Source organism: Alexandromys fortis, unplaced genomic scaffold, assembly GCF_014885135.2.
Source record: "Alexandromys fortis isolate MF-2015 unplaced genomic scaffold, M_Fortis_MF-2015_v1.1 scaffold_2_1_26212458, whole genome shotgun sequence".
In the NCBI taxonomy this organism is placed as follows: Eukaryota; Metazoa; Chordata; class Mammalia; order Rodentia; family Cricetidae; genus Alexandromys; species Alexandromys fortis.
In genome coordinates this window covers 18,437,562-18,460,425 of record NW_026067930.1, presented here as the reverse complement: position 1 = coordinate 18,460,425, position 22,864 = coordinate 18,437,562, and the positions used below count along the sequence as shown (strand labels likewise).

General features: G+C 45.4%; 1 protein-coding gene across 1 annotated transcript in view; it reads left to right on the top strand.

The window, feature by feature from the left end:
• Positions 1 to 4,413: 4,413 nt before the first annotated feature.
• Deptor (DEP domain containing MTOR interacting protein) overlaps positions 4,414 to 22,864 on the top strand; it is a 135,422-nt gene continuing 116,971 nt past the window's right edge. Inside the window, exon 1 of the mRNA XM_050145013.1 lies at positions 4,414 to 4,701. Within this exon, the coding sequence (XP_050000970.1) occupies positions 4,580 to 4,701 (122 nt within the window). The 5' untranslated portion in view covers positions 4,414 to 4,579. The remainder of the gene's footprint in view (positions 4,702 to 22,864) is intronic.

Here is a 22,864-nt window from a genome sequence, read left to right as displayed (position 1 = left end):
TTTAGTGTCATTGCAAAAGTAGTCAGTAGATGGCAGCACCACCTACCAATATATTAAAAGATCTGGCGTGGTAAGGAGGGCTGAATTCTTCTGTAATGTTTTCTTACAAAAAGATGAATCCATACAATAACATATTAAAGTGGGTGTGAATTATGAAGACATGTGTGTCTTATTTTTTCGCCATCTTTACTTGCTGTCGTTTGTCTTTTGTTTGTTGTTAAATATTGGTTCTCAGGTCTCACCTATTTGCTTTTGACAGGGCTGGGGATAAAACCCAAGTCCTTGGCCGCGCTAGGCAAGTGCTCTGTCACTAAGATACAGTCCCAGACCTCACAATCATTTTGTTAAAGACTGGGCCCTGTCTCAACATATCTAGCAACAAGAATATTTAGATATAACACTCAGCCCTCAGAGGATGTCTCCATCAATCCATCAAACCCTTCCTTTCCGAACTCAGAGAACCCTGAGAAAGAGCAGTGTTAGAGCCAGAGGGGATAGAGGGCATCAGGAAAATAAGGCCTTCTAAATCTGTATGAGCAAAGCTCCTGTGAACTCACGGAGTCTGAGGCAACATGTACCAGGTGCTTTGCAGATATATTGGAGAAGATGTTCTAAACTATCCGGTTCTTCTCCTCACAAAACCAATAACAAGTGTGGTTGCTAAAGAATCAGGTCTTTCATGGGGTGATGGTGATGCGTGCCTTTAATCCCAGCACTGGGGAGGCAGGTGGAACTTTGTGAGTTCGAGGCCAGCATGGTTACAAGAGCGAGTTTCAGGACAGCCAGGGCTACACACATAGAAATCCTGTCTTGATAAAAAAAAAAAAAAAAAAAAAAAAAAAACAAAGTGGGGGGTGTGGGAAGAGAATCAGGACTTCCATTAATGTTTGACTCTAACTCTCTTATAAAAGATGTAAACTCAGGAAGTGGGGAGATGACTTAAATGGTACAAGTATGGGATGCCAAGCCTGAGAACCTGAGTTCAGTCTCCAGGGCCAACATGGTGGAGGGAAATAACCGACTCCATCCAGCTGTCATCTCATACCCACCTGTGTGCACGCACACACATCCACTAAAATATAATGAAACTTTTTTTAAATTTGTTTTTTTTTAAGAAAATATAAATTCATAGAGAAGTATAACTTGTTGGGAAGTAGAGCCCAGGAAGATGACAGACAGACGGCATCTCATTAACATCGAGCAGGACTGAGACAGATGGACTCTTAGAAGCAGCAGCCGTAGTTCGTTAGTTTGTTTTCGAGTTCTAGTCTCGAACTTGCTAGGTGCCTAAGATTGACCTTGAACTACTGACCTTCCTTCCGTCTTCCAAGTGTTGGGAACTGGGTGTGCTCCACTAAGTCCAGATAACTCTAAGCTGTCGCTCAGCTGTCTAGACTTTTGCATTTTTAGTAATTCCAGCTTGTCACTTCACTTTCTGACTCACCTTTAGGAAGAGTTCATTACACCAGCACTGCTCAAAATAGGATTGACCAGAGAGGCCACTAACCTAAATGAAAAACGGAGATGTACTGTTTGTTATTGAGAGAAATCCACTCAGAAACATTCTAATTACCCACATAGTTTTTTTTTTTTTTTTTTTTTTTTTTTTTTTTTTTTTTTTTTTTTTTTTTTTTTTTTTTTTTTTTTTTTTTTTGTGGGTTTCTCTGTGGCTTTGGAGCCTGTCCTGGAACTAGCTCTTTTGGACCAGGCTGGCCTTGAACTCACAGCATCCACCTGCCTCTGCCTCCTGAGTGCTGGGATTGATATGTGTTAACCATGCTTTTTTACTTAATTTATATTGTATTTCACCAAAATATCACACTTAGATCACTTCCACACACACACACACACACACACCATCGTCACTGAACACACACTACACACACACACAGAGAGAGAGAGAGAGAGAGAGAGAGAGAGAGAGAGAGAGAGAGAGAGAGAGAAAGAGAGAAACGGGAGGGGTTTTCAAGAAAAATATCCAGGTCCAGCAGCACTTGAGAACTGGAAGTGGAAGCAGGAAAATCAGGAGTTCAAGTTCTGACTAAAAGCTACTTTCTCTTCCAGGTCAGATATTTTCCTGACCTGAAAATTGTTAGCCTTAAATTATGGTGATTTTTTTTTGTCCTAAATCTACAAAATTTTGTTATTAAAATGGATCTTCAAAATTTATTTAATTAAACCATTATTTGATGAATGTCAAAGACCATACTTAGAAACTAAGAATTATTATTCCTATTTTATCAATAGGAAATTGAGAACCAAAGAGATTTAGTGACCAGTATAAGATTGTAAAGTTAGACAATGATAGAACAAGGACCAAGATTGCATGATTGAGTGAAATACCCACGCCAAAAAAAAAGTCTGTTTTCTGTGTACTAAGTATAAAATTTAAAACACAAGAAACAATAGCTGGATATGGTGGTGCACACTTTTAATTCCAGCACTCCGGTGGCAAAGCCAGGCAGACTTCTGAGTTCCAGGATAGCCAGTCTACAGAGAGAAACAGAAAACAAACAAAAATCATGAGAAACAGACAGCTGTTACCCTCGTTAACTCAATGTTGTCCACCTCTGTTACTGGTCCCGGTGTTTATACTATTAGAATGGGACTCTTAGAATTAAGCGTAGCTGAGAGCTTTCTCTCTTGGTACACCTTTAAAAATATTGTCTGTTTATAAAAGTTAATAAGCATAAATAATTTCTTTTGGCAGAGGATTTGCCTAAGATATTCTGTTAAAGAGAGTTTTTTCCTTTCTGGAATGTGGCTGATCATAGTCTTGAAAATCTATAGAGAAAGCATTGGAGGGCTGCCTAACTTGTTAGTTGTGAAACTTAAGCTATTTCTCCTTTCGCGTTTATATTTGAGGCACTAAGACCTAACAGAACTTCGTGAAGATAAATTTAAACAATATACAAAAGGTGCATGGTGTCTGGTAAAGCAGAAACATAAAGAAAAGTTCAGCAAATTGTTGCAACACTCCAGTAAGCCGCGAGGACTGTCTTTTTTTTTTTTTTTTTTTTTTTTTTTTTAGCGCCCTAGGAAAGACTAATGTGAGTTTTTCCTTTAGAAAAAAACAGAGAAGAGCTTGATGCTGGTGTTTGTAATCCCAGCCCTTCGGAGGCTAAGACAAGTGAATCATGAGTTTGATGCCAACCTGGGCTATAAAGCAAGATTCTATCTGAAACAACATATTTTTATCTGTCTCTTAAAATGAGACTACAATGGTTTTATTTACCAATAATTGGACTTTGCGAAGTGCTAAATGTTCTATTTTTATTGTGTCCAGTAAGGGTCAGAACCCAGTCTTCAGGAAGCTCAGGTAATATTCACAGCAACAAGTGTTGTGGTCTGTACTGACACTTCCTGCATGTTGCTACAGTTGTTGCTGTCCTAGAACTTGGGTCAAGATACACAGACAGGAGTGCCTGTATTTTGCAGAGAGGAAACTCAAAGAGACTTCAAAATATCTATTCGACCATGAAAGACACAACCTCTGAATTGCAGTTACGCGGACGTTTACAAACTAAAAATGAGGAGGGATGACGACGATCCATTTTTATGATCATTTTAGCCCGGTTCTGCCATTCAAACGTGTTTCACTCCACTCTGCTGAACGTTTACTGTACTGCTTCATCGTGTCAAGCGAACTGCTGTTGTTTTAGTTTGTTTTATGAGACAAGGCATCTTTGCAGGCCAGTCTGGTTCAAACTCACCATCCTCCTGCCTCATTCTCTGGAGTTCTGGGAACACAGGTGAGTCACACCACGCCTCGGAAGATGCAGTTGTTTTAAAACACACCCTAAAATCTAGGCTGACCTTGCCTGCTTGCAGGGGACCAGGTTCCTCACTCCTCCTCGCTGCCTTCTAGATGTAAAAGGAAGGCAATGCTCAGATTATGATCTGGAAAAATTAAGCAAGGCAACGAACAACCTACCTGAAGCATCTTTCATGCACCGGGTGTGGACAGGTGCTAGCTACAATTATTGTAAGAAGCGATTAAGAGCATGTAGTTAGGAAATCGCAGGAATGAAGCCAGATTCTTAGTCTTTTTCAACCCCAGGTCAAGATGCTTTACTGTCTCCACCATAAGGTAGGCTGTCTCCAGAGAAAGTCGTCAGGCCGTGTGGAATGCCCCTTCATTATTTAAGTATATGATTCTCGTTTTTATTCTCTGCAACTCGGCTATGGAAAGTACAGTAAAAATGCAAACTTCCCCAGCATGACTTTGGAAGTAAAAAAAAAAAAAAGAAAAGAAAAGAAATATAAAAGGAGAGAAAACACTCAACCTCCAGAAGACTCAGCTCACTGCCCCGCCCAGATGTTTATGTTTTCCTCCTTGGCCCCGCCCCCGGCCACGAGCGAGCCCAGGCCACGCCCCCACGCCGAAGTTCCAGGGCTGGACTCGCCGAAATCTCCAGCTTGCCCGCAGGGATTCCCTCACGAGCCAATCGCTCGTGAGCCACGGGACCGCCAGGAACAAAGATGGCCGGGGCGGCCTCGGCGAGGGCAGGCTGATTCGAAAGCCAGGCACCCGGCGGGACAGCCAAGGCAGAGTAGCAGCAGCCGCGCGGTCGGGAGCATGGAGGAGGGCAGCAGCGGCGGCAGCGGTGGCAGCGACAGCAACCCCGGCGGGAGTGGTGGGGCTCATCAGAGAGAGCTGGAACGCATGGCTGAAGTTCTCGTCACCGGGGAGCAGCTCCGGTAAGGAGAGGCGCTCAGTCGGTGGGCTCTCCGGTTAACCTGCTCGTGGTGCCCGCCGCGGTCCGGAGAGCACTCGCGGTCTGGCTGGTGGCAGGCTAGTTGCGTTTGGCGCGGGTACCGTTGCGGGCGCCTGGGTTGGTTGGTTCGCTGGCGCGAGTGCTTTGGCGGCTACAGCCCCGGGACTGGCAGCCTCAGGAAGGCTGCAGGGACCGATGCCGGGGAACGCATGGTGCAGGCTGCGACCTAGCTGGGCTTCTGCAGCCCTGCGTCCCGTGGACTCGCCACCCCTCAGTGCCCGCGGTCTCCTTGCCAGGTTTCCCTGATGCCAGCCTAGCCTGCTCGGTCCGAAAAGAAGGATCGAATCGGACCCCAGCCCCAGGACTTCCAGATAAAAGGCACCAGCTCCACGTCTGCCTTCACTTCAGCTTTCCTTTTTGCTAGCAAGACATGCCTTTCTTCCTTGAGCCCCAATTTACTTCTATGTAAAACTGGGCGGATCTCTGAGAGTCCCTTGAAGGGTTGCTCTAGCAGAACGCTCATCTTGGAGAACCTTTCGGAGCCCTTTACCTATCCCTTAATTGGCACATTGTCAGTTGTCACTTGGGTCCGCAAGGGGGCGAGAAAGTACCTTGTTCAGGGCCCATGTTTGGGACTCTGGAGTTGGCCGGTCGCCCTGCACTTTTCCTAGAATTATCACTTGCCCAATCTCACAAACCCAGGAACCAGCACAGCTCCAGGGCTCCCTCGCCATTCCCACCGCTTCCTGTTCCTTTTTCTTGGGCTTAAGACTTGTGCTTCCGCAGCTGCCGATACTGTGGTCATAAAACAGATTGCCAGTTAAAATGAATCCGGCTCTGCGGCATTTCTGCCAGAACTTGACCACGAACGAGCCCCTGGTCCAACCAGAAAGAGGTGCGCTACTTTCCCTCACTTCTTGGCTTGAATTTTTTTTTCCCGGCCATTTTTTTCAGTTTCTAAATGATTATTTCAAGACTCGAAGGAGAGTTTTGCAAAGGTCCCTGGAGTTCTGATAAACCACTGGGCTTTGCAGGACTCAGTTTGAGGAAGTAGCTGTTCAAAGTCAGGATGCCAGTCTAGCGTGACAGGGAAAACCACGCATTGTGGTTCCTTGTTGAATTTCAAGTGTGTGGCCAAAATGAAAGGGAATTAAAAACCTGTTTTCCTTCATCAAGAGTATTTTTAAATAAGATGATGTAAAGATTTTCTAATTTACTCTGATTTTCTTAGTAGTGTAATGCATGCTTTGCTCGTGGCTGCATTGCTGTTTGAGAAAGGCTTCCCCTGGATGGGAGTCCTTACTTTGCATTTCTTCTACAAACATTATTTGTGTCCCCCAAATCACTTTCTCTTTCAAGATGCTGTCCCTTAAATGTACCTTCCTTGACTCCCCAGAGCACTTCCAGGCTTTCCCACCACAGTTCGACAGACCGAAGGGCAATTAGGTTCTGACTCGGGAGTTAGAGCTGGGTTTGAATTTCTTTCTCTTCTCTTTTCTTTTCTTTTCTCTTCTCTTCTCTTCTCCTCTTCTCTTCTCTTCTCTTCTCTTCTCTTCTTTCCTTTTCTTTTCTTTCTCTCTTTCTTTGTAGCTGTCCTGGAACTAGCTCTGTAGACCAGGCTGGCCTTGAACTCACAGACTGGGTTTGAATTTCTGTTCCACTACCACGTTACCATGACTTTGTTTTGAGAAGGGCTTTGAGCCGGTGTGAATCCTGGCCCTGCCCTTTACTTAGGGAGAATAGGGCCTTAGACGAGTTATTTAGGTAAGAAGGATGAGTAACAATGGAATTTACCTTGCAGTGTTAATTACGAGGATTATGTGGAGTTAGTGCGTACACCAATGTTAATACGCACCTTGTGATCATAAGCCAGTGTAGCTGAGCGTGGCCAAATGAATGTATTTATTTGTCTGAGCCATTTCCTCATCTGTAAAGTGGCCCTGAAGATGGAAACATTTCTTGGGGTGCTTTTGAGAATCTGACCCCGGGGCTTCCTGTATCAGTGAGCAACCTGCAAGGGCTTGCTGGGATGTAATGGTGCTACTGGTCTCTCTGTGCCAGCTCTTTTGACTTCCAGACTTGGGAGGATGTGTCCAGAGGGTCTGGGTGATTGTTAAGAGCACAGGATGTGAGCAGACTGCCCCGAGTTTTCTTGTTTATGCCTCCACCTTGTATTGCTTCTCTGACTTTGGGACAGTTGGCTTCCTCTCTTGACTCAGTTTTCCTCGTTAGAGAAGGGAGGTTTAAAAGACAATTCTGTTTCAGTTTGGGACGGGCTGAGATGTCACATCCAAATTTGAGTATGATGGCATGATGGCATGCACCTGCAGTCCCAGCACCTAGGAGGTAGGGACCAGAGACGTCTGAAGTTAGCCTGGCCTACATAGTAAGTGCTAGGCCAACAAGGCCCCATCTTTAAAAAAAAAAAAAAAAAAGAAAAGAAAAAGGAAATAAAGCAAAAAAATTCTGAACAAATATTAACCATTTAAATTTGGAGAATTCAATTCACCTTATTCTAACTATTTTAAAGCAATCAAAGAAATCTTGCGGGGCAGTGGTGGCGCAGCCTTTAATCCCAGCGCTTGGGAGGCAGAGACAGGTGGATCTCTATGAGTTCCAGGCCAGCCTGGTCTACAGAGTGAGTTCTAGGACAGCCCTGGATACACAGAGAAACCCTGTCTCTAAACAACAAAAAAGAAAAAAAAAAAAAGGAAAAAAAAAAGAAAGAAAAATCTTATTGTGTGTGGGCAGGGGCAGGGGTCATGTGTACCACTGTGCCAATGTAGAGGTCAAAGAACAGATTTCAGGAGCCCTTTCTTCCGTGTTTACAAAAGTTCCCAGAGCAAATTCAAGTTGCCAGGCGTTCTCAGCACCTTTACCCACTGAGCCATCTCTCAGCCCCACCATCGTGGCTGTGTCTGAATCCCAGCACTTCCGGAGTCAGAGGCAGTAAGGTCAGGCAGTCTAAGTCCTTGGATACATAGTGCGGTTTGAGGCCAGCCTGGGTGGGCTTGTGGGACCCACTCTCAGCAAAACAAAGTTACATAAACTTAGAATTTAGTGGGGCTGGAGAGATGGCTCAGTGGTTAAGAGCATTGCCTGCTCTTCCAAAGGTCCTGAGTTCAATTCCCGACAACCACATGGTGGCTCACAACCATCTGTAATGAGGTCTGGTGCCCTCTTCTGGCCTGCAGACATACACACAGACAGAATATTGTACACATAATAAATAAATAAATATTTAAAAAAAAAAGAATTTAGTGATGGAAGTGGCTGTGTGCCTGTTGTCCTAATTAATGGAGGGGCAGGTGTCTGGCTATCCTCCGTCACTGCCGGAATGGATTCTTCTGTTCCAACTGTCCTCGTCTTACGTGAGTCCTGACGTTTGCTGGTGACCAGGCTTTCTGCCTCTGATTGCTTTGCACCCACTGCAGGTTACCCCTGCTTTGTCTTTGTACTGTTCCATTGCTTCGTGGTCATCATGGTGAGGAGCAGGTGATGAAAAAACGAGGAAATCCAAGGGGGAGGGGGAGAGAGAAGTTTCGTTTCCAGCTTGATTTACGTTCAACTTCTTTTCCACTTTTTAGAACTTATGACAGTCCTTCTGACTTAGCCTCCCAAGTTCTGGGATGGATAGGTGGGGAGCTACCACACCTACCTCCTTTTCTTTTCTGTTTTTGTAGCGTGTCCTCTTGGGGCAAGGTGGTGAACCCCAGCACCATTCCCTGTAGAATGGGGTAAGAGTCCTCCAACGTCAGATTGTGTTGCTGGATAAAATGAGGTCCAACGTGGAGACAGCTGTGTACAATAATGCCATGAGTTGGAAGAGTGTTTTGATCGTTGTGAACTCCAGCTGGGGAGCCCGGGGCTGTCTGCACGGGGCTGATGCTTTCTAGCCGTTGGTGCGTAAGGACAACAGGAGTCACCACGCACCTACTCTGCTTTCTTTTCCAGTGGGACCTTTTCCTAATTCTCTTAGTGCTCTTCCCTCATCTCGAGAGAATTCGCTTCCTTGCCCAGATCTTTTTTTAAATTGTTTGAGAATTTTATACATGCTCATAATATGTTTTGATCAGATCCACCCCCACCTCTCTCCTTCAGCTCTCCCGTAGGTTCCCCCGTGTTTTCTTCTCGATTTCGAGTATGCTTTTTAAAACCGAGGCCTCTTAATACTACTGCCAGTATTTGCATGGGTGTAGGGCGATCTACTGGAGCTTGTGTTCCCCAGGGGCTGCGTCACTGAAGAAAACGGTGTCTCCCTTTCCAGACAGCCACACAGTGACAATAATTCCTCAGCTGGGGGTGGGGTGGATTGCGAGCCGCTCCGCCAACCTTGGTGGGATTTCTTACCAGCTTGAGCTTGTGTGGCTCTTGTACCGTCATCTCTGCTGTGAGCCCGTGAGCAAACGGGCCTGCACGTCTCGAAAAGACTCTTGCAGCCGTCATCCTCTTCCTCTGCCTCTTACAGTCTTTCTGCCCTCTCTTCCTCCATGCTCCCTGAACCACAGAAGTAGGTGGTGGGATACAGGTCTGGCGTGTAGGGCTGAGCACGTCACAGCCTCTTATTCTCTGCACACCGACCAGTTGTGAGTCGGTGTATCCATCACCATCTCCTGTCAGAAGCACCGGTGAAGGTGCAGAGCTGCGTTAATATATGGGGATGAAGATGAGCCCCTTAGAGGGTATTTTAATCCTCTGTCCTTTTAGCAGAATAATAGCAGGTCTTCTGTAGGACTTAGAATCTCCCCACCCTGTTCTCAGCTCAAACACCAGGCTTGGGTTCTGCTTGATGGATCGTCTTGCCTTGCCCAATTATTTTCCAGGTGTTTGTGTCTTAAAGATGCACTCGGAGCCAGGTGTGGTGGGGCATGCCCACTACTCCAGCACTCGAGAGAGATGGTGAAAGGAGGTGGACAATGTAGTGATCAAGCACATCATAGGAAGTGAGAGAGACGAAGCTGACAGGACCAGAGAAAGCATGCCTAGAATGGAGGTAGAGAAAAGGAACTATTACTCCTTTCTGAGAAATTGGATAGTTGAACAGTTGCAAAGCTATATGGCTATCCTCTGTGAGAGACTAACGCTTAAAAACTGTGTTTTATCATTAAGTGTGTGTGTGCATGTGTGTGTGTGTGTGTGTGTGTGTGTGTGCACGTGCATATGAGTGCAGGTGATTGCGGAGGCCAAAAGTGTTAAATCCTCCTGGAATGGATCTTATAAATGGTCGTGACCTGACTGAAGTGGGCGCTGAGAACCAAACTCAGGTCCTCTGCCAGAGCATCCATCACTCCTAAACCCTGAGGCATCTCCCTGCCCCTGCTTAAAACTTTTGAATTGGCCAAAGAATGAACTAAAACTTATCACTAATTCAGAAATGTGGCATTATTGGCATGCATGAATGTGAAATCTGTAGTCATTATAATGCAAAGATAAACTGCATGGGTTCCCCTGCCGGTGAGCTTGGAATGGGTAGCGAGGGTAATTAAGACTGTACTGGGAAATTTGGACTTTGGTACTTTGGATTATGAAAGCAGTGGAGTGCTTTAAGCACTGTTTAATGGGCCATGCCAGTAGGAGCATGGAAGACAGAGTCACTAAGAGTTATTTAAACTGTGGGGCACTCACACAAGAAGTTTCAGAAGAGAAGAGTTTTAGTATGTTGCCTAGGGATTATTCTTAGGATATTTTGGTGAAGAAAGTGGCTGCCTTTTGCTGTCGTCTGAAGAGTCTGCCCGAGGCTAACGTGAAGAGTTTTGGATTAGACTGTTAGCAGAAGAAATCTCAAAGCAGCCTAATATACATAGACTCTGTCCTGTGGATATTAGTGGTGACTCTAGTGAAGATTTATAATGAAAAGGAGCAAGCTGAGCAGAGTAAGTTATAATAAAAAGTAAATTTTAAGGAGAAAAAGCACCGGGAAGTAGAATGGAGCTAAATTCTGTGTTCAAGGAGATCAGTGGATTAAGATCCCACTCAGCTAAGTTTCCAACTTGTGAAAAGGAACTAAAGAAAAGCTTAGAGCTGGTTGTGGCGGGGTACACCCTTGATCCCAGCACTTGTAAGGCAGAGGAAGGCAAAGACTGGCAGATCTCTTGAGTTTGAGGCCAGCCTGGTCTACAGACCAAGTTTCAGGACAGCCAAGCTTAGGCAGGGAAAGACAGAAAGCCAGTGAAGAGTTAATTGAAAAAGGAAACCCATGTTCCAGCTCCAGCAAGCAGCAGAACTTGGCGGCTGCAGCCATCTGGTTCTGGCTTTAGAGTTAAGAGAGAAGAAAGGAGTTTTTGGAATGAAGCCACCGAGAAAGGAAAGGCATGTGTCAGGGGTGTCCCGAATGGAGGCCTCGTAGAGAGGCCATCGTGTGAAACTGTGAAGTTGAAGCCTGGATTGCCTTGGAGACCCCAAGATGTTAGAGATGCCAGCGTCATGGGATACTTGCCAAGGAGAGCTGTTAACAGAGAGAAAGAAGTGTGTTTCGGTAAACAAGACTGAACAGAGTAGAGATCTGAAGAGCGTTTTGACATCAGACGTGAAGGTGCGCAGTTTGGGGTTTGCTCAGCTGGTTTTTGATCTTGCTTTGGTCCCCAGTATTTCCTCACTATGCTCCCTTCCCTGCATTTTGGAATGGTAGTGGATATCCTGAGCCATTATATGTTGGATGTGTGTGATCTGTGTTTTGATTTTGACTTTCACAGGTGATTACAGTTAAGAGATTGCATGAATCTCAGAAAAGACTTTTGGACTTTACAACATTGCTGTTGTAATGTTATAGACTGTTACAGCTGTTATAGACTGTAGGGACTTTTGAAGTTGAACTAAATGAATTTTGCATTACGATGTTGTTACAAGCTTAAGAGAGCAGAATGTGGTAGTTTAAATGTAATTGGCCCCATAATTTCACAGGGAGTGACACTATTGGGGTTGTGGCATTTTGGGGGTGGGTATGGACTTACTGAAAGAAGTACACCGCTGTTGGGGTGGGCTTTGAGGTTTCCTATGCTCAGGATACTGTCCAGTGTCAGTCGACTTCCGGTTACCTGTAACGTACAGGACTCTCAGCTACTAGCACTCTGACTACCTGCATGCTGCCGTGCTCCCCATCCGGACGACAAGGGACTGAACCTCTGAAACTGTAAGGGAGCCACCCCAGTTAAATGTTTCCTTTATGAGAGTTTCCGTGGTCCCGTGGTCTCTGCACAGCAATAAGAACCCTAACTAAGACAATGTCGCAAGCTTCTCTTTTATCTGGAGCAAGCACGCGCCATCGCTAATGACTACTTCCACTGTGCAATTCACTGCACAGTGGGTTTTAGCCAAGTCGTAGGCAGTTGTAGTTCTTTGAAACTGTGTGATGTACTTGCCTCCCCCCCCCCCCCCCGCAACAGACTGCTTTCCTAAACTCTTACCGTATTGCTGTTGCCTAGACACACACACACACACCCTGATCACCGCATGGCCCTCCTAAGTTTGCTTTCCTTTATTCATTCCTTTCTTTGAGACAGGATCTCACCATGTATTCCAGACTGTCCTTAAACTCCATAATCTTCCCCCCTTCACCTCCAGAATCAGAATCCTGAGATACCTGACTGTGTGCAGAAGGATGGAGCCAAAGAAAATGTTCAAATAGCTCAAATAAGAGAAGTGGGAATTAGAGCACCAGACTTGGAAAAAGAGAAAGACTTGTGACCTAGGGTTATCATATCAACTGTGATCCTGTACAACAGGAACTAGCCTGTGATCTCATTTAGATTCCCCAGTAGCACTTTCAGAGGTAGCTTCAGGACCTAGCAAAGACACATGTATTGGTATTGCAAAGACATTCAAGCCCATACACTCCTGAGCATCCACAGGCATGTCCTAAGGGCCTTTCAAATCTGTTGAATTTGGAGCTGAAGTTTCTTAGAACCTTCAGAAGGTCCCAGAGAAACCCTTAGAGGTGACCATAGCCTTAACACTTAGCTCTCCTGGACACACTAGCCAGTAGGAAAGCCAGTAGGCTATAGCAAAGACATAACTGGGAGTTGTGGTATACACCTTTAATCCTAATACTTGGGAGGCCGAGGCAAGTGGATCTCTGTGAATTCCAGACCAGCCTGGTTACAGAGTAAAACTTTGTTTCAAAAACAATTAAATGTATATTCAGGAAGACACCATTTGGAGTCACTGTGTCGATGGCAATGAGGCAGGACCTGGAGACATGTGTCCACTCTGCTGCCTGTAGCTGACTGATAGTCTTCCAGAGACTTTCACCAAATGAAGTTGGGATTCTTCACTTTGCCACAAAAATGGACTTGAGGACAAGTCGGTGTGAAACAGAATTGGAGTTTATTCCTAAGAGATTTTATGGCAGGAGAGGCCCTTAGGAAGGATAATACACACCCAACAACAGCTGTAGGAGTCTCAGGGGCCAGCTTGAGTGTCTTCGTAATAGGAAGGAGAGTATACACCCAAGAATTTAGCTGTGGGATTCTCAGGAAGCAGCTCGAGGGTCGTAGCAATAACCATATATGTGACTTTGGTGGGTTCTGAAGTCACGTCTGAAAGTGTTGCTAAGGAAAGTGAGATCAGGGGCTAGTTCCTGGTGTGCATTGTGTGGGATTACAGCTGATAAGGACAACCTAGCTCACAAGGGTTGCAGAGGAAGTAAGGTACTGTAAACAAAAGTCTTCTTTATGGTCTGGTTCTAGTTTATGAGGTTCCCTGAAAATTGTAGGTTTACATCTGGGAAAGGAGTAAGACCATGCCTAAGGTTAGTTCAGGCCGTAAGCAGGGTCCTTGTAATTTTAGCAGTCTTGTTTGAAATCTCTCTACAAAGAAAAGGAATGGTCTCCTAGGTAGGCAATTTTTACAGCAACTTTTGTCAACTGTGCTCTAATATCTCAGCGGATGAGATATTTAGGGAGACCCACGGGTAAGGGGCTCCTTGCTCTTGCTTTGTTCCCTGGGTTTTTCCTGTCCCTAGTCCGCCAGTCTCGATTGCACAGGTGCCAAGAGTAGTGTATTGATTGTTGTCAGGTGAAAAGCTTTTCCAACCTGCCGACAGACGCTTTTCTGGGTCTCCTCTCCTCATAAGTTAGCTGTGAGAGCCAGGAGCACATTCTGGTACAGTAGAAGGCCCTGAGCATAGACTCCTTTCTTATGAGGAAGGAGAGCCTGCAGAAGAATTTTATCATGTACAGGACCACATGAAAGGGGAGATAAGCTAGTAATAGTCAATGAAAATTCAAGAAGTTGTACCCCTTTGTAGCTGTTGTTTTAAACTTTTACTTTATTTGTGTGTGTGTATGTGTGTGTGTGTGTGTGTGTGTGTGTGTGTGTGAGAGAGAGAGAGAGAGAGAGAGAGAGNGTGTGTGTGTGTGTGTGTGTGTGTGTGTGTGTGTGAGAGAGAGAGAGAGAGAGAGAGAGAGAGAGAGAGAGAGAGAGCGAGAGAGAGCACATTTGTGCCATTGAGTGCATATAGAAGTTAGAACTTTTGGGTGTTGGTATGGGTTCCAGTGATGCATTACAAATACATTACCTGCTGAGCCGTCTTTCCGATCCTATAGTTGTTTTTGTGTGTACTTTTAAAACATAAAATTAAAAAATGGGCATTAAGCTGGGTGGTGGTGAGGCATGCCTTCAATCCCAGCACTTGGGAGGCAGAGAAGTAGGCAGATCTCTGAGTACCAGGGCAGCCTGGTTTACAGAGTGAGTTCCAAGACAACCAGGACTACAAAGAAAAACCCTGTCTCAGAAAACCAAGAATAAATGAATAAATAGATAATTAAGAATTGGGGCTAGAGAGATGCTTCAGCAGTGAAGAACACAGGCTGCTCTGCCAGAAGATCTGGGTTCAATTCCTAGCACCACCCACCATAGTGGCTCACAGTTGTCTGTAACTCCAGTCCCAGGAAATCTGATGCTTTCTTCTGCCCTCTGTGGGTCCCAGCCATGCATGCACACAAAGCACACATACATATAAAACTAGGTTAAATTAAAAAAAATAATGAGTTGATGGGAGAGGAAGATGGCTCAGTCAGTGAAGTGCTTGTCATGCAAGCATGGGGACCTGAGGTCAGATCCCAGCATCCAGGTAAAATGCCATGCACCTGTGTCATCCCAGCTCGGAGAGGAGGATCCTTGGGTCTGGCTGAACAACCAGCCAAATTAGTGAGCTCCAAATTCACCTCTGTCTGGAGAAATTAGGTTGAAGAGGCCTTGAACCAGACCAATGACTCACTGCAATGAACATTTGCAAGTGAGGCTGTTGGGACAGATGGGTCTACTGTGTGACACACCGCAGCTCCCAGTGACAGTGAGACCAATGAAGAGGTGCGGGAGAGGCAGGAAGGATGGAGGGGTGAAGAAATGTTGTGTTTGTTTGTTTTGGTTTTATTTTTCTTTTGAGGGGCTGCTTCAAGGGTGGGGATGGATATGGGGAATACTGTTAGATGAACAGAAATGGGGTGCATGATATGAAATTTTCAAAGAATTGCTAAAGAAATTATGTTAAAAAAAAAAGAGAAAGAAGAGAGTAACTGGGGAAGAACATTTAACATTACCTTTTGGCCTATATAGAGATGCACAGACATGGGCAGGTATACCTACAGATAGACAGACAGACAGACACATACATGCGCACGCACACATGCACACATAGACAGACATACACACATGCACACACATACACACACGCATGCACACATATATGCGCACACATATACATACACACGCACATGCACACACATACACATACACACACGCGTGCTGCGCACACGAGTCAAGTGGGCTAAATATGTAGTTTAGTGGAGGAGTATTTTCCTAGTATATATGAGACTCTGGCTTTAATTGATAGTCCTGGATAGAAAAAAAGGCTTGAATGTTAATTGTTTATGAATACTATATTTGTGGTTACTTTTCTTGTAGGCCAGTTCTGATCTTTAATGGGCTGCTATGAGTTTTACAATCAATAAACACGAAAAAAAATGTTAGACTTCAGAAAATGAAGGAAGACAGATCCCTATTATTTCTAGTATTCATTTGGGTCAGAAGATTTTTTGTTTGTTTTTTTGTTTTGTTTTGTTTTGTTTTTCCTATCAGTCATAGATGTTGAATTTCCATGAGTTTAGTGACTCAGAAACCAGGAAGTAGCAAAAGAACTTCCCTCCTTAGTGGGCACATTGGTTTCCTCATTTGCTCGCAGATCTGAGATCCTGAATTACACTTGGAAGTCTGTGTCAATGACTCATTCCATTGGTTATTGGTTACTCAGGGGACATAGTGGAGACAGAGAGGGCACAGTGGGACAGGCAACGTGCTGACAAGCAGCTGTTTGCCTTGGTACTGGGAGGACCAACTAGAGCTGGTCTCATTGTGGTCACCCACTCTTTGTAATGGCCATAGAGCCCCAAGTAACTTGGGCCTGCACGAAGTCATTTTTGTTCATCTTTTTAGGATTGGAGAGGAAAGGTGAGGTGCAGCCTAAATGTCTCACTGGAGCGAGGAACAAGATAACCTCTTGTATTCTCAGGTTTGGGATGCCAGCCTGGCTTCCAGACTGGGGAAGCCCCTGGCAGCTACAGAGCAGGTCATTGGTAACATTGGGAAAGGCTCCGATCTGCCCCCCACCACCCTAGACCCGCAGAATGGTACTCTTGGTTCCGGAATTTGTTATGGTCCTGTTTCCTTGCTATCTACAGACTTCTGATTCTGATATTTCCCTAGAAACTTTCTTGATTGAGAAATGTTAAATTCACAGAGGAATGCATTCCTCAGAGGATTGGGATTTTTTAAGATCAGGGAATGGCAAATATCATTTCACGTGTGGATGGGTACACAGTAGATATTGATCATTCAATATGTATAGTGGTACAGTCCTGTAATTCCAACAGTTGGGATGTATACTATTTGCAATGGTAAAAATAAAACTGTGCCATTTCCCGAGGGGCCCGCAGGCCACAGGGGGCAGCAGCAGGTCCCAGGCAGGGAGCTAGCTGTGCAGGTTGGAGACCTTGGCAGTCAGCCAGTGCCTAAAGGCACCGAGGCAGGTGAGAGACAGATGGATAGGGAAAGGGGGGAAGGGGAGAAGGGGGAAGAGCAGAGAGAGAGAAGGGGTGGGCGGAGAGGAGAGGAGCCACAGCAGCAGCTGCCTCTTCAGAAGAGATGGAAAAGAAGGTCTCAGGCTGGAAGTGGAAGGAAGATCCTGCTTACCTCAGTGGAGGGGGGAGTGGGTGGGGCTTGTCTCTTACGTGACAGGACAGACCATTTATTAATTATTATCATTATTGGGCTGGAGAGATAGTTCAGTAGTCAGTAGTTAGGGGCATATACATTTGCATAGGGCCTGAGTTTGGTTTCCAGTACCCATGTTGGGCAGCTCAGATCCACCAAAAATTCCAGTTCCACATGATTTGACATCTCCTTCCAAGAGCACCTACCTTCAATGTGCACATACCTACACAGAGACACACATGCATTCACATAGGTTTGTTTTTTTTTTTTTAAAGATTTATTTATTTAAGCATACAATGTACTGCTGGCAAGGAAGGCACCAGGTCTCATTACATTACAGATGGCTGTGAACCACCATGTGGTTGCTGGGAATTGAACTCCGGGGACCTCTGGAAGAGCAGCCAGTGCTCTTACCCTCTGAGCCATCTCTCCAGCCCATTCACATAGTTTTTTTAAGAAAATTATTTTTATTAAGATAAATCTTACAAATAATAATTCAGCATAACTCAATACATAGGAAACCTGAGAAATACTGATGCTAAGTTATTCAAAACCTAAGCACTGGAAGAACAGAAGACACTGACAGGTATTTTTGTTGTTCTGTTTTATTCATTCATTTATTTTTGAGACAGTCTTCATAGCCTGCCAGCCTGGCTTCCTCTCCTAGGATTATAGGTGTGTGTCATCACAGCCTCGGGGCGTTTGTGGTAAGGAAGGACTTAAGGAATCCATTCTACTAGCATAGAGAAGGTAGCTGCAAAGGAGACTCTTGCAGGGCAAAGGGGTCAGGAGAAGTTCAGCTCACAGCCAAGAAACCTAGGCTCCACACTGTGGGAAAGCAGGCCAGTGGGGGCCTTCAGAATCTGGGCGATCCTGATATTGAAGTCACATCCTTACAAGCGTGTGGCAATACTCTGGCACAGTGCCAATATCTTCATGGAATTTTCAGATGAATCTGGGACAAAACATGATAGGAATCAATGTAGAGGAAGAGGGCAGATGTGTATTTTTCTTTTCAAAACTTTTTTCATGGCGTCCTGTTTGTGTGCCCCCCCCCCCCGCCAGTGTGTATGTGTGTGCGTGTACATATTTACAAGTGTGTATGTGTGTGCACAGGCATGTGGATGTGTGGGGGCCCAAAGTGTTGACATCAGTGTCTTTCTCAGTCAGGGTTCACTTTCCATTCTGAGGCAGCATCTCTCACCGAACCCATTTTAGCGAGTCTCGTCATTTCAGCTAGTCCAACTAGCCAGCTTGCTTCAGGGAATCTCTGTATCCGTGCTGCCTGGGTTTTGCGCAGGTCTCAGAGATCTGAACCTGCCTTGGAAGCACTTTTCCACTCATACCTGCCTTGGGAGCACTTTATCCACTGATGGATGACTGCAGAGCCCTGCCACCTCCCCGGGCCCAGGTCTCTGTTTTTCTTGATAGTTTCTGAGGAAGGAGCTATTGGAACACTGAACCATGCAGCCATTAGCTGAAGAGAAATGACAGTTTCGGGTCCGAGTCTATGCCCTGTGTGTATATTGTTAAATTACGTCCACGATTCTGTATAACAGCTCAGTTATCTCTGTTCTAAAATGGGAAGATCCGAGGCCTGAACGGTTTCCCTACATTTAGGTAGGTTATCCATATGAGAATTTGGTTTCTTGGATTTAAAATACAAGGTTCTCCCTGTGGCCATTCTCGGTTTTAGGACTGTGCATGTCATTTGTACACTGAATTTCCCTGAAACCGCCACATTGGTTTTGAGTATTCTGTATGCCAGCTGATTGACTAGGACTTTGATTCTCCAGAGTTGGAATGACCCAGAGCCTAAATTATCTCCGGCTGCCTTTTGCCTCTTTAGTAACCATTTATCGCTAGCCTCTTTATCTGCCCTAACACCCGTTTATCAGGTAAAACCTGTGGAATGTTTTTTTTTTTTTTAAAAAAAAAAGATTTATTTATTTATTATGTATACAGCATTCTGATTCCATGTATACCCACACACCAGCCAGCGTCCACCAACCAAAAAGCCACGAGCTAGCATCTGAGACCTGCAGCGCAGATTTCCCCACTTTGCCGTAACCCTGCTGCCTACCTGATGTTCCAGCCAACACGTTCGCAAATGCATTGGTTCATGACTTTTGTTCAGTGACCGCAAAAGCTCACCTGACCTCTTATATCATGAAACACATCGTTCAGGGTAAGCAGAACCCACATTGTCAGGCCATGGTACTCATATTGGCTCGTGATAAAGGATACCTTCTCCGCTGGATGGTGGCGGTGTACGCCTTTAATCCCAGCACTCTGGAGGTGGAGCCAGGCAGATCTCTGAGTTTTAGGCCAGCCTGGTCTACACGAGCTAGTTCCAGAACAGGCTCCAAAGCAACATACGGGCTATATGCACTGTTTTCATAGATGAGGGGACATTGTGAGGCTTGGTTAGAAGTTCTGTTCCTCTTCCATGCTCTTGATTCTTCTCTTTGGGTATCAGCTTTGTCTTCATGAAGAAGACCTCTTGCTGTCACCCAGTGGCCACCAGCATAGACCCAGGCTGAAGACAAGGCTGAATGCTGTTAGCCACCAACACAAGCCTTGAACATTGATTTTTTTTTTTGACCCATCATAACTCAGGGACATTGGTATGGCTGTATCATGGTGAGGAGGATGTTGCTTTCCTGCCTACCTTAGCTCAATCAGGATCTCTCTTGGGGGACAGAGATGGGGTCATCCCCACCCACAACTTGCTAGGGCAAGTTAGGGGGATAATCCACTAAAGGTCATTTGGCTTCAGTGATGACAAACCGGATGTCCCCTGCCCCTCTCCCTACCCAGAGTCTAAAATGCAATTAAGGGAAAATTTAGGGACAAATACCTAGTGCGGGCATCTGTCCAAGGAAGAAAGTAGCTGTAGAAAAGACACAGGTTGGGATCGATTGACATGACCTTTGGAACTGTCTGCTCTTAGTATCCTGCCTGCGCCCTCTGTACAACATTGCAGTGACAGCCTATCCTGAGATACCCTCACTCTCCGTCACCCCCACCCCCATCAGCCGCTAGTGGTTATGAAACTCTCCCGTTCATGTGTGCTCAGGAAGAGCAGTGAAATCAGCCAGATGCAGTGCACTTCTGTAATCCCAGTAAACCGAAAGCCATAAAGTCAAGGCCATCCTGGGCTACACACTGGCTGTCAGGGCAGCAAAGGCTAGATAGCAAAACTCTCTCTCTCTCCTCCTTCCCACACCCAAACAGAAGAAAAGCAAAGTTGTCAGCAAAGGAACAGAGGCTGCAAACGGCTTTAGTCTGAGTTGCAAAGACCGATTTGTACCCCTTGAACTCTGATGTCTTTCTAAGAAATGCTTCCACCCAGAAAGATCCAGCCAAGGGTGCCGGTTATCTTTTTGTATAAGCAAGGCTACTTAAGGAGCAGTTAAGGCAGATACGCGTGGACTTTCTGGAAAAGGCGACAGCGTGCTTTTACTTGCGCGTTCTGAGGACAGGTCCTGCAGGTCAGCCATTTCGACTCATTTTGTCAAGTTCTTCCTTTCCATCTCTAGAAATTAGAAGTTAGAGATAACCTTTGACACCAGCATTCTTTGTCTTTCTCTCCGTTTATGCCTAACTGACCGCACGCCGCAGTGACATCAGTGCAGGAACTTGGCCTCAGACTTTGTCCCGCCTCATCATAAACGTTAACTGAGGAATGACTCTGAGTAAAAGTGGTTTTATCCTCTGATAACTGTGAGTCTCCCCTTTCTTTTTCTTTCGAATATGAGGCCCGTGCCTGCATGTCCCATGCCTTTCTCCTTCAGCGCGAACAACACGGCTGCGATAGAAGCGGCCTAAATTTGCTTGTGCTGTGTTTACTACAAAGAGGAAATGGCAGAGAAACATCCACGAAATCGAAGAAGCGGGGCCGGGAGCCAGCACATTTTGTTGAATGTTCACCATTTGCTGACTTTGCACCAACAGTGGCTTCAAGCCAAGAAGCCCGGCGTCTGCTAACGGAGGACTTCGTTGTAACTCACCATCGCATCTTTCCAGGGAGATGTACCAGTCAGGAATAGAAATTCAATCGAAACCACTATTCTCGGGCTACTGAGAAGGCCCGTTTAGGTAAAAGCACTAACTTTCGCGTCGGACAGCCACATGGTAGAAGGAGGAGAACCAACTCCTGCAAGTGTCCTCTCAAAGAAGTTAATTAAGAAAAGAGAAATGGCTGTTCTAGTCCACTAGGACTTTTGAGTCACTGCTTATCCTGGCACAAAGCAGTTTTCTAATTTACATGCTTAATGAGCCCGAGGGACTCCTCACCCCCCCCCCCGTTGTCTTCCTGCTAGCTGCATTTGGGGTGCTTATTTTGCTGCTAGATAATTTATTTTCCTTAAGGGGAGCCCAGAGGAGAGGAAGTTGGTTTGGCTCCTCAGCACTTTCGAAAGAACATTTATCCAAGGAAGACATGGAATCTGTGAGGACTGGAGAGCCTCCAGCTGTTCTCATTTCTCCCATCCTGTCCTGATGACTCTGTATCCTCTGCTTGTGGCTGGACCTCAGAAGAGTGCTTAGGAAATGGGGTGCGATCTCCCAAAGCAACCCTCTTCCTGGATGGCCTAACCCTTTTTCCCATCGGTGCTGCTGGAACCTTCAGCCTCTGTCACAGGAAATGTCTAATGGCCAGGACTTAGTTATCTCCTCTTCTCTTTCTCCTCCTCCATTGGTCTTCCTTCTCCTCCATCTCCTCTTCCTCCTTTGACAGAATCTTAGGTAGCTCAAGCTGCTGGCCCAAGTACTAGGATTACAGGCCTACCCCACCATATGCAATTTCTCAGTTTTTTTTTTATTCATGAACATCTATTTGTGGGGACTGTGTTGGGAGGCTTCCCAACACACACGTTATATATATCTGCATTATATATATATAACTATATAACTATATATATATGTAAATGTCTCCTGCTACCAGCATGAACAAAAGCTAATTCTGCTTGGTATGGGATAGTCCCTCACATGTATACAAAGTCAAGAAGGTGAAACTATTTTAGTTTTGTCCATTTCTTATGTAGATGATTGTGCATCATTCCATTTTTGTAACTCTAATGTCATCCTCACTGTCCTAGAAAATACAAACAGATGCTTGTTGGTTCATCCCTAGTGGAAACTGAAATTGCTTTTAGTTCTCCCATCTTGAGACTGCATCCTCTTGTTGCCTCCTTTAGAACTAGGGGACCACTGGGGCCCTGGACGTGAATGCCTGCGCTTTGCAGTTCGTTTTGGAAGGAGGAACGGAGGACTTTTATTTGAGTGAGCTCCCTTCCTCATCTTCAGTTTTGTATCCAAGATGAAGGCACTTGGCAATTCTAGCAGGAGCCCTGTAACATTGCTTTCTCTTTTGGTGTTGTAGTCTGCCACCTCAGTATGTTTTTGGAGCTGCTGAATATTGAGTACACAGACACCTACTTCAGAGTCAGCTGCTGATGGGACTGTAGTGAAGTCGTTAATGTTGAACTCTCATGGCCTCACGCTCCCACAGCAGCTGTTAGGATACACAGCTTGAATGCCGTCTGGGAAGAAAACGGAAGGCGATGCTGCTTATTAACTATGGTTAATATCAACATTGTCTCTACCAGTTTTCCCTCCCTTCCTCTCAGTCCTGTGGTAACTGTTTGTGCTACACTTAAGAACATAAGCTGACATTTAGACAGAGCCTTGAAATGTAGGAAAGGTTTTCCATGGCTTATTCAATGTGCCCCGTCCCCATTGAGCCTATGGATCCTTGGTCTTGTTCACTGAGAAAGAGGATTGTGAGCGATCAGCCAGAGTCCCTCCTTGTTTACCTGTGGTGCCATCTCTCCAACCCTCTAGGTCACAGTTTAGACCCTAAATCCTATGAGAGTGTGCATCAGCCTCACTGTAGTGCCGCCTGTCTTGCTATGTCTGGTGTTGCTGGGTACCCT